At 41.9% G+C, this 17,077-nt stretch overlaps 1 protein-coding gene across 10 annotated transcripts in view; it reads right to left on the bottom strand.

Moving 5' to 3' along the window:
• Positions 1–17,077, bottom strand: part of cacna1ab (calcium channel, voltage-dependent, P/Q type, alpha 1A subunit, b) — a 177,899-nt gene that overhangs the window by 75,160 nt on the left and 85,662 nt on the right. For all 10 annotated transcript variants that reach the window (XM_058640399.1, XM_058640403.1, XM_058640404.1 and 7 more), the window contains 20 exons: positions 16,670–16,857; positions 14,510–14,613; positions 13,701–13,816; positions 13,553–13,597; positions 12,614–12,706; positions 11,701–11,898; positions 11,298–11,410; positions 9,897–10,009; positions 9,411–9,542; positions 9,212–9,284; positions 8,217–8,337; positions 8,005–8,072; positions 7,734–7,840; positions 5,381–5,534; positions 3,760–4,361; positions 2,960–3,267; positions 787–919; positions 561–690; positions 361–420; positions 134–240 (listed from right to left, as the gene is read on the bottom strand). In XM_058640399.1, coding sequence (XP_058496382.1) covers positions 134–240; positions 361–420; positions 561–690; positions 787–919; positions 2,960–3,267; positions 3,760–4,361; positions 5,381–5,534; positions 7,734–7,840; positions 8,005–8,072; positions 8,217–8,337; positions 9,212–9,284; positions 9,411–9,542; positions 9,897–10,009; positions 11,298–11,410; positions 11,701–11,898; positions 12,614–12,706; positions 13,553–13,597; positions 13,701–13,816; positions 14,510–14,613; positions 16,670–16,857 — 2,965 coding nt within the window. The remainder of the gene's footprint in view (positions 1–133; positions 241–360; positions 421–560; positions 691–786; positions 920–2,959; positions 3,268–3,759; positions 4,362–5,380; positions 5,535–7,733; positions 7,841–8,004; positions 8,073–8,216; positions 8,338–9,211; positions 9,285–9,410; positions 9,543–9,896; positions 10,010–11,297; positions 11,411–11,700; positions 11,899–12,613; positions 12,707–13,552; positions 13,598–13,700; positions 13,817–14,509; positions 14,614–16,669; positions 16,858–17,077) is intronic.

Raw genomic sequence — 17,077 nt, 5'->3', positions numbered from 1 at the left:
AGCATCATTGTTGCCTGTTGTATCAGACGCACGAGGCTGAGTGAAGAGGGTCTTTCTGTAGATGGTTTGTGTGTGTGTGTGTGTTCATATGAAGAGGAGGGTGGAAGGTGGAGAAAGGGGGGGTGGGACTTACGTGAAGGCGAAGGCCACCAGAGCACCACTAACCACTATAAAGTCCAGAATGTTCCACAAGTCGCGGAAGTAGGAGCCCTGGTGGAGGAACAAGCCCAGCACCACCATCTGGAACACACAGAGGGCGGTCAGTACATCACACACACACACACACACACACACAGACACACACACACACACACAGACACACACACACACACACACACTCCCTCAGTGATACTCTGTTACCTTGATCAACATTTCAAATGTGAAGACGCCTGTGAAAACGTAGTCAAAATAACGCAGCACCTGCAGAGCAACACAGTGACAGTGGGAGAGATTAACAAAGACGCCGAGCTCGCCTAATCTCAACATCGCTCATTTTAAAACACTCTCTTAAAACCGCCTTCATTTCCAGGGTTTTTACATTGTTAAGTGTCATTCCTCACATTGTTTCGCGGTGAGTCCGGCCACACAGGGTCCTCTGCAGCGAGGGCGATGCTGCTCATGGCGATGACGGACAGGATGCTGAACTCAAAGTACCTCAGAGTCAGGATGTAGTGACAGCACACACGAAACCTGGGGAAAGCACAAACACACGTGACGTGACGTGTGTTGTCCTGCGTTTACACAACACTGTCTTCTCAATAACTTCTAACACACAGCGGAACGTACGGGTTGGTGGTGGACAGGATGAAGCAGGAGCTGAAAGGAGGCATAGGCTTAGGTCCATCATCATCTCCTCCCTCGTCTTCCTCCTCCTTCTTCTCCTCGCTCTTTTTCTGGTCGGTGTTGGCGTTCTTGTTCACTGAGCGGAAAAAAGTGAAAAGTAAAAATGCCAAGAAGTGGGGCTGAGAGCTGAGTGAAGGAGAGGAGGAGGAGGGAGGGAGGGAGAGTGAGTGGGGAGCAGTGCAGGGGGTGTGGCAGCTCTGGCTTTTATCCTGGATAAATTAATCCTGCTGCTCAATGTTAATCTGATCAGAAATAAACGTGTTTTACACATTATTCCTGATTGTTTTTGGAGTTTTATGAACCTGCATTCAAACATTACAGTGATTACATTTGGTTCAATGTCCTTTCACTTCTGACGTCTTGAAGACTGACGTTCGTGTTTAATTAAAACGTGTTTGAGATGATTAGAAACAGCTGATGTGATGAAGACCATTATATAAAATACTCATTCATTCATCTGTGTTACAATGATGTTTGAGATGATGAAGCTCTGATACTTAAGCAGACTTTCTGACAGGACCTGCATGAGATTATTGATTTATTATCCAAAATAATCCTCACACAGCACAGAGCACATTCAGAAAATCCTTTATCACTATATACATGTGATGCATGTGATCAACCTCAGTCTACTTCAAAGAGATGTGAACTTAAAGTTAGCAGGATAAACTACACCTGGCTTTAAGTCAGGATCAACGTAGCGTGGCTTTTCAGAAATCCTGGATATCTTAATTCTACTTTGGTGTTGGAAGGTAGGCTGACTTTGATCATAACATGTATCATTTAAATACTTCACACATTACTATAGCCACATTCACTGGTTTACACCTGAATACCACATTTAAAAGGTTTTCCTGAGAGTGTTCACAACATTCATCTTATCAATATTCACATATATAAACTCTCAAGACATGATTGAGATATTGAACATCCTCGAGTCCAAATGAACGAAAAGATTCCCTCAAACTATTTTTGAGATGTCACGTTTCATTTGTACTGTTCTTGTGGACAATGTCATTTTCACAGGAACAGGACAGATGGACACGTGGACAGATGGACAACCTGAAGAAAGACACCAAAGTGTCTCTGTCCACAGCTGCACACTGTACACTGTTGCTTAGCACGAGTTACCTTTTTTAAAGCTGTTTCTACAGCTTCCTTTAGATTTTACAGAGGAAACCGTTTCATCATCGTGCCACAGACAGCAGCCTTTTCCAATGTAGACCAACCGACCGACCGACCGACCAACCGACCGACCGACCGACCGACCGACCGCTCACTCCCCCTCACCAAAGCACCTTTCACATGACTGCACACAGGAGCTTGTGTTTCCCCCTCTGCTAAAAAGTCTTTATTTTACAGACCTGGTAAGAACTAAGAAACTAGATGTGACAAAACGTAGTTAATAGGAATGTTCCAAAATAACTTTATGTAATTACTAAGTTATTACCTAGTAACAACATGGAAACAGGCTAAGAAACTAGATGGTAATACAATCTATGTATTAATAAAGTAGCCCTACAGAAAGGAGAGTAAGTACTACTTTATTACTCAGTAAGTACATGGACAACTGCCAAGAAACTAGATGTAATACAATCTATCTCTAATAATAATACAATTCTGATACTATTACAACACAAGAATGGGCTTGATGGAGTCAAGAAAGAATAAACAAATGAAATAAACTTTAATAACAATAACACATGAAGCATTTGTCAGCCACATGAGTTCCTCCAGTAGTGCATCAAATATTTAAACCACTGGAGGGTCCATCATAAGGAGTAAATGACCACAAAAACTCCCGTATCAGATATCTATACCATCAGATTTGTAGGATGTTGTTTTGGATGATTAGGGCTGTGATTCAGGAGAGTGAACTGTAGAGGGCAGTGTGTAACCTCTCCATGTACAGCCGGGATTTATCAGGAGACAAAGAAGAACCCGTGATTGTGTGGATCCGAGCGTCTGTCTCCTCCTGAGTGCACAGCTGAGGACATGAGGACATCGTCTGCGCACTCGGGAGGATCCAGACTCTGGATTGAGACACAGCTGATACACCACCCTTTAATACCCTCAACTAAAATAAGGCCGGTCTAAAGAGTTTGTTGACACTCACCTTGCAGGATGGCGTTGGTGGACGGGTAGGGGTAGACCGGGGGCAGGTCTATGGTGGTGTAATCCGGTTTGGCCATGCTGGTCAGGATCAGGCTGTCCATGCTGTGGAGCAGGGTGTGGGTGTCGGCGTCACGGCAGTTCAGCAGGTTGTTGACGTGGTCCGGGTGGTCGGGATGATCTGGTGGGAGGTCGTACTCGTGCTCGTGGGCACTGGCCAGCTTGCTGTTGTTGCGGAAGTTGTCCAGGTCCTCGTTGTACTGCTGTACGGGTCGCGTGGTGGAGAGACTGGGACCAGTGCTGTGGTGCTCTCTGACAGACAGAGGAGGGACGGGGAGGAAGCAGGAAACAAGGGAGGAAGCAGGGAACAAGGGAGGGAGGAAGAAGGATGAAATGAAGAAAAACAACTAGAAATGACAAATACTACAGAAAGAGCAGCATGTCAGCATGGTGTGATATTTCATAACTGACCACATTTCATATGAAATTGTTGTGCTATTGTAAAAATGTCTTTGAAATGATTGAACTTTATTTAACTGGGAAGAAAAAAACATTCAAACACACGTACAGAGAAGAATGGAACCCATTCAATCACAACACAGTTTTAACTTTGATTGAAACATGTGTGTTAAAGAGTTACATGTAAGAAACACATGCTGAAGTCCTGATTAGTGCAGGATGAGTGCATAATGTGGCTCAGCGCCCCCTGGTGTTGTGCATGATGGAGCAGTGGAACAGAGGAAACTGGGAGGAAACTGACGTTCACTCGCCATGATCATGTGATGTTTGTAAAGGTTCACTCACTTCCTGCCACGACGTCCTCTGCTCCGCTCCTGGTTGCAGTGGCGATGGCGTCTGGATTTGCGTCCCTCCCCTTCCTCGCCTTTCTCCCCCTCGACCTCCGCCCCCCTGGATCTGTGTCTCCTGGTGCACTCCTCGCCCTCCCTGGCTGTCCTGCGGTGCCTGGACCTCTTGTGCTCAGGGTTGGCCTCTCCCCCCTCACTGTGGTGGGGCGATGCACTGCGCGCCTCCCTGCCTTCCCTGTTCCTGTGTCTGTGGCTGCGGTGGCTCCTGTGGCTCCGCCTCTCCTCCCCCTGCTGGCCCACCACGCCGCCCTCTATGTTTCCCAGAGACGTGCAGCTGAATCCATGCTTCACGTGAGGCTCTGTTGGCTGGCCTGTTGGCTGGCCTGTGGTCTTCTGATGGTGGTGGTGGTGGTGGTGGTGGTGGTGGTGGTGGTGGTTGTGGGCAGCTCTGTGGTCCTGCTGCTGGTACTCCTGCTCCAGAGGAAGTTCCCCAGGTTGGGTCTTGTTGGTGTTGTTGTTGCGGTTGTCCTGTGGGTTGACCACCAGTGGCCGGTCCAAGTGGGTCTTCATGTCACCGCGTCCCTGCCGTGGATACGACACCTGAGTGAGGAGGTAACAGTGTTGTTAATCTTCAACCAAACCACATGAGACACATGATCTTGTTTAGCCAAACAGGAAGTTGTCTTTATATGCTCTGGTTCTGAGATTCCTGCAGCAACTGTGTTGTCCGCCGTGGTTCCAGGTCTTATTATAATGTGTTCATTTGTTTGTGTTACACATGATTAAGTAGCAGAAAAAGGCAGCAGTTTCCAGAGAATAACATCAAGTGTTCCTCCATCTTCTTCTTCTCCATCACTAACCCGCTCCCCTTCTTCCTCTCCTCTCTCATGTCCAAACACTCTGGTTCTGCCAGAGAGTTCTTCCTTGCTCACTTTGAGGTTCTGTACGTGAGAGTGAAGATAATGATCTCTCTCTGACTCAAGCACAGCTGTGCACTTATGGAAAAGTCGTCATGTAATAATAATAATAATAATAATAATAATATAATAATCTTTGTGTGCATGTCTTCTGTCCCCGTACATAAACACTATTGACACTGACATTGTTCTGATTAAAGTGAAGTTTGGTCTACTTTCAGGGTTAGGCCAGAAAACCCTGATTATAAATGGGTGTGTGAGTGTGTATACATACTATATGTATATGTCTTATCCCATTTTTTTATTTTTTATTTAAAACTTTTTCTTTCATTTGCATCCAAGAATCACACAAACACGGTGTGATAATAAAGAGTTTTGTTATAGCTTGCTTCATTTCAGAAGTAAACAATGAAGACTTGAGTTGTATTATTACTTATTATTATAAGTATAAGCGCAAAGTTAAGCTGATATAAATGGATTTGTTTTTCTGGATTTACGTTGCTGCCCAAACTTACAAACACTTCCCTCCGTTTCCATGACGACAGAACGTTTGTAAGCGTACAGCAGCAGAGTGGACTCTCAAATCAGCAGCTCTATCAAATCCACTTTGAATCCAAAATCAGTTTGAATTGAAAATGCAGTGTTGACCTAAGGAATGGAGTTGTGAGACACATTCCTACATGTCTGTGTGTCTTTCCTCACCTCCTCTCCCTCTCCTCCCACCTTCCAGTCTTCCTGCTCCAGCTCATTGTAGAGCGCCTCTCGGCTCGTCATCAGGTTCTGTCTGCGGATCTCACTCGTCCTCTGCTCCCACACCGACTTGTTGCCCTTGGCGTGGTTCTTCTGCTGCTCCTTACTGTGGATGAGGAGGAGGAGGAGGAGGAGGAGGAGGAGACAGTGGTTCACATGGGGAGTGAACAGGTAGACAGGAAAGTTTCAAAGTTTCATGTGAACATAGGAAGTATTAACTGCTGAAGAGGAAACACTGAGCTCAACTCACCAGCTGGACAAAAAACATGCAGCGTTTTCTCTCTGAATATGAATTTATTGAATTGTAATACATATATAATCCATGCAGTGTTTGTGAGGAGAAGACTTTGCTCTTTTCAATTTCAATTCTCTTTGTTTCTCCACAAACTGTGAAAACAGACAGGTGCCAAATCAATGTACCGTATATATACCGTATATATACTGTATCTCTGCCTCATTAGAAACGACTTCAAAGGTAAACGTTTAAATAAATATGACCTTCACTTAAAGTAATCTGGAAGCTACAGCAGGTTTAAACATCAACCTAAGTTTACTCACATTTTAAAGGCAACTTTAAACTTTGCTCCATGAAATGTATCACAGTTAATCAATTAATCAACTTTAATCGAAATTGTAATGTGTCAAACTGCAATATTCAAAAATGAGCGACATGTTCGCTTCTACAGGACGAGCTTTGACTGGAGCACAAAAGCACCATTTTCTCATCTGTGTGTGTGTGTGTTTGTTTGCTCTTTTCTTTATTTGTTCCATTTCTACTCATCATCATCGTGTTCATGTGTCCCATTGTCATGGTTCTGTGTGTGCGTGTGTGCGTGCGCGTGCGTGTGTGTGTGTGTGTGCGCGTGTGTGTGCGTGCGTGTGTGTGTGTGCACGTGTGCGTGTGTGTGCGTGTGTCACACGTACATGTTGTGCGTTCTGTGTGAGTCACTTCAGTGACTTTGAGCGTGAGAACATTTTGGCCGCTCGTCTCTTTCCTAAAAAAGTAGTGGCTACTAGATCAGAGGTGTCAAACTGGCGGCCCATGGGCCACATGCAGCCCCCCCAATCGATGACATGAGGCCCACCTCTTAATATCATATTACAATGAAAACATGGCCCTCGTGAGGTGATAGACTAGAATACAACATACAATGTTTTTATAAAAGTAACAATAATACATCCAGTTGTAACTATTGCTTATAATTAAATGTAATACACTCAACACTTTCTCTGTTTTTGATATCAATAGATTAATGTTGCATCATAAAAGTGTTTATATTGTGAAGTGTACATGATTCCTGTGAAATATCCTCATGAATATTTCAATTGTGATATCATGATGAAATAATCTATGTAATCAGCAACAGCGAGACATGATACAGATCACTAGCTTTTCTCATGAGGTGAAGTGTTATTGCTCCTTCTGTGTCATCACTGAGAACAAATGACTGTGACCACCTGTCTTCTCTTTATTGATCCTTACTGTATCTAGTCTATGGTGACATAAGGAAACTTTGTTTTTCAGCAGTTGTCTGGTTGTTGTTGTTGTTGTTACTGTGTAGGTTTATTTGTGAGTCTGTCCATCTGTTAGTAGGTGATCACCCAGATGTGTTTCCACTTTGGTAAGAATGTAGTGTATCACACATGTGTATGCAGGATCGGACATCACATGACATCTTAACAGACCAGGAAGAATTGTGTCATGCTTATGTAACATGAGCAGGTAAAGTTCCATATTTCCCGGTTATTTCTGGAACATTGCAGGTAAAGTTCCATATTTCCCGGTTATTTCTGGAACATTGCAGGTAAAGTTCCATATTTCCCGGTTATTTCTGGAACATTGCAGGTAAAGTTCCATATTTCCCGGTTATTTCTGGAACATTGCAGGTAAAGTTCCATATTTCTCGGTTATTTCTGGAACATTGCAGGTAAAGTTCCATATTTCCCGGTTATTTCTGGAACATTGCAGGTAAAGTTCCATATTTCCCGGTTATTTCTGGAACATTGCAGGTAAAGTTCCATATTTCTCGGTTATTTCTGGAACATTGCAGGTAAAGTTCCATATTTCCCGGTTATTTCTGGAACATTGCAGGTAAAGTTCCATATTTCCCGGTTATTTCTGGAACATTGCAGGTGAAGCGTGTTTAATACTTGGTTGACTGCTGCTCAAAGACTGAAGAACAAGTTTGAAAGAATCTTCTCAATGTGACGGTTGAGACTTGTTGCCTCACTGCTGTGATTGAGACACAGCTATGGAATGTCTTCTGTTGTGCGTGTGTGTGTGTGTGTGTGTGTGTACACTCACGCAGCGATGGTGAGGTTGGCAGCTGACAGCGGGCTGACTTCCGCCACCTCCTTGGCCTTCTGAAGTGCTGTCTTCTGATTGGCTGCCTCCTCTTGTTCCTCCTCATCCTATTGTACAAGAAGAGGATCATTGCAAATTCCTGTCATGGTGGTTTATCATGTTTCTACAAATATAATGTTGATCTAACTAAACATTTATCACAGATCAACATGGCTTCTCCAACCACAGGTTACTGTTAGTTTGTGTTTTGTGTGGATTCATCGTGACTTACCTTTGTGAGCTCCTGTGCGTTGGCCAGATTGTCAACAGCGATGGCCAAGAACACATTAAGCAGAGTGTCTGAGGGAGGAGTTAAGGAACCCAATGAAAACACTGCAGAACACTGAGAAACTAAGAGAGAACAAAGACATCTGACTTCACTGAAGAGTGCTGATGATGAAATGAAAGATGGTGAGGAAAACACGAGTGTGCGACGCAGGATACAGTTCCCAAAGAGTGTGAGGACGATGAAGAAGATGGAGAACACCATCCCTTTGTCATTGACTCCACCCTGGGACTTAATGCCGTTGTACATCACCATATTCCAGTCCTCTCCTGTCAGGATCTACAGAGACAGGAAGAAGAAAGGATGACGGACGATATTATTACACTTTTCTATTGTTTCTCTGGAAAAACAACAAAAAATACTCGGATCTGCCTTTTTCATCAGATTAAGTTCATTGTGTAAACCAATGTCATCAGTGCAGAATCAAACTGAAATGACTCATTTAGAAACTTAGATATAACATTAGCCCTAAATATACAAGCCTTAATGTTAATTAGACAAATGGAGCTGTATCATTAAAACGTGTGTTGTCCAGGTTTAATGTTCATAAGTCTGCTTATATTTCACCAGATAAAAGTCTCATTTCAACCTGATCAAACATTTAATTAAAGTGCATCACATTTAGACACAAAGTGCCACGCCCTCCTCCACCTCAGGTGTTATCCCTGCAGGAACCCACCATGTTAGTAAAGTTACACAAACATACGAGTCAATAGTAACCATTAGTCAGTGAAATGATTAGCCCTCTGTTTATGAATTATGTCTGAAATAATATAAAACAACTGCTCTGAAAGAGAAAAGGAACCAGTAAGAGCCATGAACCAACTCCTTATAAGCCATCATTAGCAACACACATGCATGGACTGGAGTGATTGAACCCAAACACAATAACAGAAACATCAATAGAGCGACACACAAAACTGTCAACAAAAGAGTCAGAACTGAACAAAAGGAATTCAAATTCAGAAAGTTTCAGCCATGACAATAAAACAAAAGATGAGTGTGTTTATTGTCATTTTAACTAGAGTTGTTATTGTCTTTTTACTAGAGTGAAAAATGCATTGATCTATAAGTGAAATGCTCATAAACGAAACTGAAACTGAGAATGACTCAAAAAGTAAATCCATATAAAGAACACTGATGAACACCTCACCTGAAACACGGTCATGATCGCTGCTGCAAACGTGTCAAAGTTCGTCGGCGGCGTTCCGTTTTCAAAGTTGAATCTGAGACGAAGCAAAGAACGAAAGAAAGAAGAGAAACTCCATCACGGTGAAGAGACACACACACACACACACACACACACACAGTGTGTATAACAGACAGAGAATTGAGCTTATGTTGATACTGACTGTCCTCCAAACAGCTGCATCCCCAACAAGGCAAACACCACAATGAAGAGGAAGAGGAGGAACAGCAAACTGACGATGGACTTCATGGAGTTTAGCAGAGAAACCACCAGGTTTCGAAGAGGAGCCCAGTACCTGAGGAGGAGGAAGAGGAAGAGGAAGAGGAAGAGGAAGAGGAGGAGGATTAGAGAGGTACAAACAGAAGGATGGTAGGAATGGAGGAAGGAAAAGTGGAACAAAAAGGAAGGAAGGAGAGAAACATATTAAAGGCTGGGGATTTGTAATTTCATATATATATATATACTGTATATATATATATATATACAGTATATATATATATACATATATATGCCGTTCACTTTACTAGGGTAGCTGTAGCTACATGGCTGTGTGTCTCCACAGACACAAAAACAAACAGTGGTCATAGTTTGAATGTAACATTGAAAAAGAACGACATCATTGTTTCACTGAACACATGAGAGACTTTACTTGGTGACTTTGAAGATGCGCAGCAGTCGCAGAGCCCGTAACACGCTGATACCAAAGGATGTGCCTGGTTTGATAGTGGCCCACACCACCTCGAAGATGCTGCCCACGATGACCTGCACGCACACACACACGCACACACACACACACACACACAACCTGTTAGCATGCGAGCTAATGGAGAAGAAAAGCAATAAAGGAGCTCAGTCAGTAAACACAGTCATGAATGCTAATATTGCTACATATAATATATATAACATCCTTTGTTCCAGCATCTTACACTCAACACTCTAATAAGCTAAATGACTATCATTTCATGTCGCTTGTGCGATGTAATGTGAGAATGACGCTTTATTTTGTTTATTTAAATAAAAGCTAATACATTTATGTTTTTAATGAAATCTGAGCTGTTGCTTTACAGACACTTCAGATCTTCGTGCCTCTGTGTTTGATCATGTGATCATGTTCAAAACAATAATAATCATTTTTCTGACAAATAATCATGTGCTTGAATCAAACCCACAACACTGGTATGCAGTATAATAACATGTATTATATTGCAACAACATTCTATTACAATAATCACTGCTGTCAGCTGCCTGAACACAGTATTACACTGTCAGGTCATAGGTCATAGGTCATAGGTCATGACTTAGACTTAGACTTCCTTTTATTGTCATTGCACAGAAAACACAGCAGTGAAAACTGGCAACGAAATTTCGTTGCTTGGCAAGCGATAAAATAAGGCGATCAGAGATGGCAGACGTCAGCCCATTCACCTAACAAGCCTCTGTTGTGCAGAGACACACACACACACACACAGACAGACACACACAGACACACAGAGCCACTAAAACCTGGTCCGTGTTGTGCATCATTGTCACAGGGCAACAAGAGAAAAACACATTCTTTAACTGTGACAAGCTCAAAACCTGATGTTAAGAGCCGTTTTTTTACTCGTGTTTGTGTGTGTGTGTGTATGTGTACTCGTGAACCAGTAGAACAGGGGACTTTGGCATCGTTACACACTCACAAAGAGGGGACTCCCTGTTGAACAGGGGACATTTTTCAGGTCTCGTCTTTGTCAGTCTTTAAATCAACCTAAAATTATGTCTAAGACGCTCTGGTGATTTTTTTTTAATATTAATCACTGTAGCAGTGGGAGGTCCCCTGTTTGATAGGTAGATGTCGCTCAAGGCTCAAGTTCTTCAAAAAAAATTAAAAAGCACATTTGAAGTAATAATATGGTTAAAGACCTTAAAGTAAATTTTCTATGCTGTTGTTTTTGTTTAAAAAATGACCAGAAACCGAAGTCCCCTGTTAGTGAGTAAAGAATGACAGTCCCCTGTTAGCCTGGTAAACGTGTATGTGTGTGTGTGTGTGTGTGTGTGTGCGCACACTCACCACACAGTCAAAGCAGTTGAATGAGGAGTGAAAGTAGGGCTGGATGCCCAGACCATACATCTTGATCAGCATCTCAGACATGAACAAACCCAGGAAAATAAACTCTGCATAGACTGGAGAGAGGAAGAACAAGGAGAAAGGCAAGGTGAGAAGGGAAGGGTGATGGAAGGGAGAATGGAAGGCAAGTGGTGGGGGAGGAGTGAGACAGTGGGAGTGAATGACACACAGGTCAAAGGTAAAGTTGGAGAAGAGTGAACAAAAAAAATGAGGAAGGAAAATGGAAAAAAATTAGAAAAGGCGGCAGATGAGTTCATGAGGAGCTACGGCCTCATATGTCACTGGACACTGGCCATAGACAACTGTGTGTGTGTGTGTGTGTGTGTGTGTGTGCGTGCACACTCACAGAGGAAGTCAGAGAGGAGCTCGGGCTGGTCGTAGTGCACAGCAGCCACACACATGGTGTTGAGGCCGACCAGGCAGAGGACCGTCCAGTAGAAAGCCTGCGTCTTCACTATCTTGCGGATGAAGAATCGCATGCGTCGCTCGCTCTTACTGTAATTAGAGCCGTCTATGCCGCTCTTTATACTGGAGCGGGCAAAACCTGCAAGGGAGGTAAGGTGGATGGAGTTTATTTGCACACCAAAAGTCTGTTTGTTTGTTTATAATTAAGATAATGGAAAAAAATACTGGATGTGGATAAGGGGTCGGATTTAGGAATTTCAAAAAATCTGTTTCTTAAAAGTGCAATATACGGAATTCAATCTTGCAACAAAGTGAACTGAAGAGTGTTGATGAGCCACGTCATGCATGTCTGTCTGCCTGTCTGTCTACAGTACTGTCGAAAGTGCACAACCCTGTATTACATGCTGCATCCAAATGGGGCAGTTTACCATGTTAAAGCCAAACAAAGCACTTGAGTTTATAATCCTTCATTGTTCTGTTCATGTCACTTCAGGTTTTCATCGATACGTTCACCTGTGCACTGCCACTCACACAATTCTTCTTCTTTCTATAGCTTTGTTTTGTGCATCTTTTGTGCGTCATTCATCATTTTCTTTGCGACAGAAACTTAAACAGACTTCAGGAGGACTTTAGTTTTTTGCACGGGTCACAGTTAAGGGTCAGCTGAGCCGAGTTTTCAGTTTACAAAGCACCTGACCACACTCATGACCTCTCGTGTCATGTCCAAGCTTCAAAAAAAAACCCACCCTCAACTTGATGAATACATAATGGTATTTATCCAGTCTGTCGTTGTCAGAAGTATAATTTTGCTCAGTTACTCTGAAACTTTACGTTAAGTGTGTTGTTTTTCTTACCGACTGCGTCTCCCATGTTGTCCTCGCCCTCCTCAGGGTTCAGCAGCTCCGTCTTGTTGTTTTTGGTTTTGATGGTTGGCCTTCGCCTTGCACCTAGTGTGAGAAAAACAACAACATTATGGTTTCTGTCACTGTCCATCTTTCACATGTCGTCCCTGCAGAATCAAGATAAATGTACAGACTTAGTATTTCTGATCGTCATTAGAATCAAATAATCATTTGAGTTCAAGTATTTTCATATGGTACAATATAAGATCAAATAATTCAAATGATTTTTTTGCGTACATAAACTGATAGAATTAATTATTGTTTTTCATATTTGAGCCTATAATATATATATATATATATATATATATATATATATATATATATATATATATATATATATATATATATATATCAGGAGCAGGGTCATGTATTTACAGTAGCCCATGATGGACAAAGTAAACATCTTTTTGATGCTAACTGAAGACTTCAGAGGTTCAACTTGGAAAGAGAGAGGCAAAGGAAATTCAGCTGCAACATAACTGTTGTTAGATTTTACACACCATACCTGTGAAAGAAAACCAATTTTATAAATGACTGTTATTTTTCTATTTTTAGATTCTGGGTTTTTCAGTTATGCTATACATATAGTTTTTGGTAGTGTGAAAAGTGAAGTCACATTTTCAAAACTCTTTCCACAGTCATCACAACAAATGTGAGTCACTTTCATTGTTTTCACATATTCACTGACCACAATTCATCAACTCTTTTCTCAGTCAAAGTCCATCATCAGCAAAACACTTTTCAAACACATTTAAATCAAAACTCAGCCGGCTGTGTGAGGAGTTTAGAGAAAAGTAACTTCAGTATTAGCAACTGCAAAAAAAACATTTATATATAACTTTATTTTGACCACATTAAAACATTATGAAAAATGAAGACCATCAAAGTTACCATCAAAGTTCCCTGTACCATCATCCTCAGCCAGAATCACCTCCTCTGTAGCAACAAAAGAAAACAATATGTCAGGGATAATGACGTCCATGTTCTCTCTGTGTGTGTGTGTGTGTGTGTGTGTGTGTGTGTGTGTGTGTGTACTGACCTGCTTTGCAGATCCACTCCAGGTATCCGTTGAGCTCCCTCTCGATCTGCTGCTGTCGCCTCAGCTTGAGGAACTCACTTCTGTTTTCCACTCGCTCTCTCTCTTTGGCAAATTCACTGTGGGGAAGTCGTTTCATCTCACTTTGAACATAGTGCAACATATGCAGCACCTACACAACTATAAACTGTTATATATGTCAACATCAATGTTCTAAATCTACCTTCAAAAGATAAACAAGCGTTTTAATACTCTTATCAACACGGTAGAGGGAAAATATGCTGTTGTTTAATCATTATTCATACTTTAACAAACAATGACAAACAGTCTCCAGTGTAACTGATTTTTGTTTATTTCTCCACTTCTCCAATCACCTAGGTGACAGGAGCATCACACATGTGGTCAGTGAAGTGGTGGATTGACAGTATGAGGTCCCTTGAATGCATCTTGTAGCTGCTGGTTGAAGCTCAACCAGCTGTGGACCCCACATTACTAACACTAGCTCTCAACTAGTGCTGAGGTTTGTGTTGGGTTGGAAAATGTCGCTCTTACAAAAGTATGCTCTTTATAGGCAGTATGCCTCTCATAAAGACCACAGTGAAGTTAGTTTCAGGAGTAATTGTACACAAGATCCAACTTGAGACTAACTACACAGTCAAGCCTCTTTTGAGTTTGAGTGACTTTTATGGATTTTGGTTTTTAATAATCAGGAGAACATGCAAAGATCGGCAGCATTAAAAGGAACGTGTTATGATCACATTAACATTGTAAAACTAAAATAAACCTATTCATTATGTGAGAATATTTCCTACCCTGAGAGTACACCCAGCACCAGGTTGAGCATGAAGAAGGAGCCAATGATGATGAGAGGGATGTAGTACATCCAGTTCCAGGCACTGCCCTCCACATCATTGCTCTGCAGAGGAGACACAGACACAGACACAGACACACAGGTTTCATTCATCTGAAGAAAAGTGTCTGCCCTGTTCTGTTGTTTAGAAACTACTTTTCATATACAGTTGATCTTCTTGTATATGACCTATGACCATATAAACCACCGGTCAAAGGCAGCCAGGAGGAAACTCCACAAACATCTGCTGCTTGGGTTTTTTTGTCCAGTGTGTCACATTTAAGAGGTTTTATTGGCAAAAACACAGCGACAGCGGAGCCTTTTCTGCCTTAGTGCCGTGTGGAGTTAGAGAGGGTGAACAAGTCTGTGAACAAAGAGCTGCTCAGCAATGGAGACCATGTTCATTTGTACGTATACACTGCAACAGTTGCCTATAACTGCCTTTGTTTCTGAAATGGAAGAAGTAGAATAAATCAGCAATTAACTCCCAGGTCCAGTGACTCTGCAACAGATCTGCTGTGATCTGCTGTCACATGTGGGTCAGTTAGATAAGGTTTAACATTCAAGCGATGACCGAACACGTTTCAGTGAAAGATCATGAAGATTATCTTCACTTAGATAATGATAAGATAATGTGTAAGTGGAACCACCTGCTCTCCATGGTGCTTCCTTATGTCCTGTGTTTAACATTTACACAGTTTCTTTATTAAACTCAATTCAAATAACCTCATTTGCCCATTACAAAATTCATTTGAGAAAAAAAAAATATATCAGCTGGGATTATGTCCAGGTTCAGTCGTGACACACAATAAATAAATGCTAAAGTCTGTGGCAGAAGAAGCAAAGGAAAAAGACAAAGTTGAAAAATATAATCCAAAACAATTTTTTTCAAAGATTAGAAATGAAATCAAGAGATTAAGAAAAGCAGAAAAAAGGGTAAAAACTTTCAAAAGGTAAAACTAAGATTTAAAGCTGCACTACACAACCTTTGTGTGTTGTTATTCTGCCCCTGTTTGTTGTTCATAAACATAAATTGTGTCTCATTATTTGAGAACAGGCTCTGTCAAGCAAAACTATCATACCTGACTGAGGGAGTGATTTAGAATGAGCAGTAGAATTCAAGTGTAAATCCTTTCGTGGACATAAAAAAGATCTGAACACTGTTATATTGAGAAACACAGAGAGGATTGAATGCAATTGTTTATGTATAAAAGTTAAACACTTCAGTTTGAAGATTAGATTTAAGTCACATATTACAAATATACAAAATAATGATGGTATGAGCTCAGATTGTATAGGCTCATTTAATTAAAAGCACTTTTGAATGGGAATAGTTAGGATTTGGAGGAGTAGATTCAAAGTTTCAGTCTCATTCAAACGACACTGTTAGTCAAAGACACACAGATGCACCAAAAGCCTCTGTGTGTCCTGTCCTGCACAGGAAGTGCACATTCTGCTGGCTCAGAAGCGACCCACTTTCTGACCTGGATGTGTGGTGTCCTGTTACAGTGACAGTGACAGTGACAGTGAAACAAATCCAGCTGACGATGGTGGAAATCATCGTGTTTCTGTGACCAATGAACTATCAGCTGATTATGACCTGCTGCTGCAGTGCTGTGTGCATTCACAGTGAAAGCAGCCCTTTCTCTATTAAGCTTTCATTGCTTTCCTCCTGACTGGCTGCCTGTGCGAGTGTGGGGTCAGCCTTCATCCATCACCAAAGATGTTAAATATAGAGCGAGACGGACCAGAATAGAGGAGGAGGTGGAGTGAGGAGGAACGGCAGGAAGAGGAGGGACAAAAAGATGGATAAAGGGAGTCAAACACAGAATGATAAAGAGGCATTTCTTTGTCTTCGGATGAATACGTGGTGTTTTGTGCCTCGTTTAGTTAAAGGAAACACCCACAAGTGTTTGGCTGTGCTAAAAATACCCAACACAAGACTAATGCACATCATTGAGGACAGAAACAAGAATGGAGAAAGCCATTTCAGCTGTGAAGACTTGATAAAGTCGTAGAAAGTTCGATCTTGACTAAAAAAGTGAGGTGAAAGTATTGTTTCTGACCACAATCAACAGATACTTCGGATCACCTTCTACCAGCCACAGCAACGCTGACTCACATAATACAGCATTTCTGTCCATCCCTCCATGGTGATGCACTGGAAGACGGTGAGCACAGCAAACAGGATGTTATCGAACTGGGTGATGCCGTAGTTGGGTCCGAGCCAGCCGCCTCTGCATAGTGTGCCATTAGGACACAACCGGGACGGCAACACGGTGCCACACGGCAAATCGTCCACGGTCTCTCCTGATCACAGAGAGACGGAGAACAAGAGGAGGAGGAGGAGGAGGAGGAGAGGAAAGAAAACTTGTCATAACTAAAGATTCTTCTTTCATTTGTGCAGCGCACACGTATGTGAGAATGAAAACTCTGGATATTAATGGTCGTAATGTTTCAGACATTATTAAAAATAAAGCTGATAAATGCAGTGTGTCAAATTCAGTGGGATGTGTTGAATAAATGACCC

The sequence above is a fragment of the Solea solea genome, chromosome 10 (genome assembly GCF_958295425.1).
Source record: "Solea solea chromosome 10, fSolSol10.1, whole genome shotgun sequence".
NCBI classification, from domain to species: Eukaryota; Metazoa; Chordata; class Actinopteri; order Pleuronectiformes; family Soleidae; genus Solea; species Solea solea.
The sequence above is the reverse complement of the archived record's forward strand: the minus strand, read 5'-3'. Positions and strand labels throughout refer to the sequence as shown.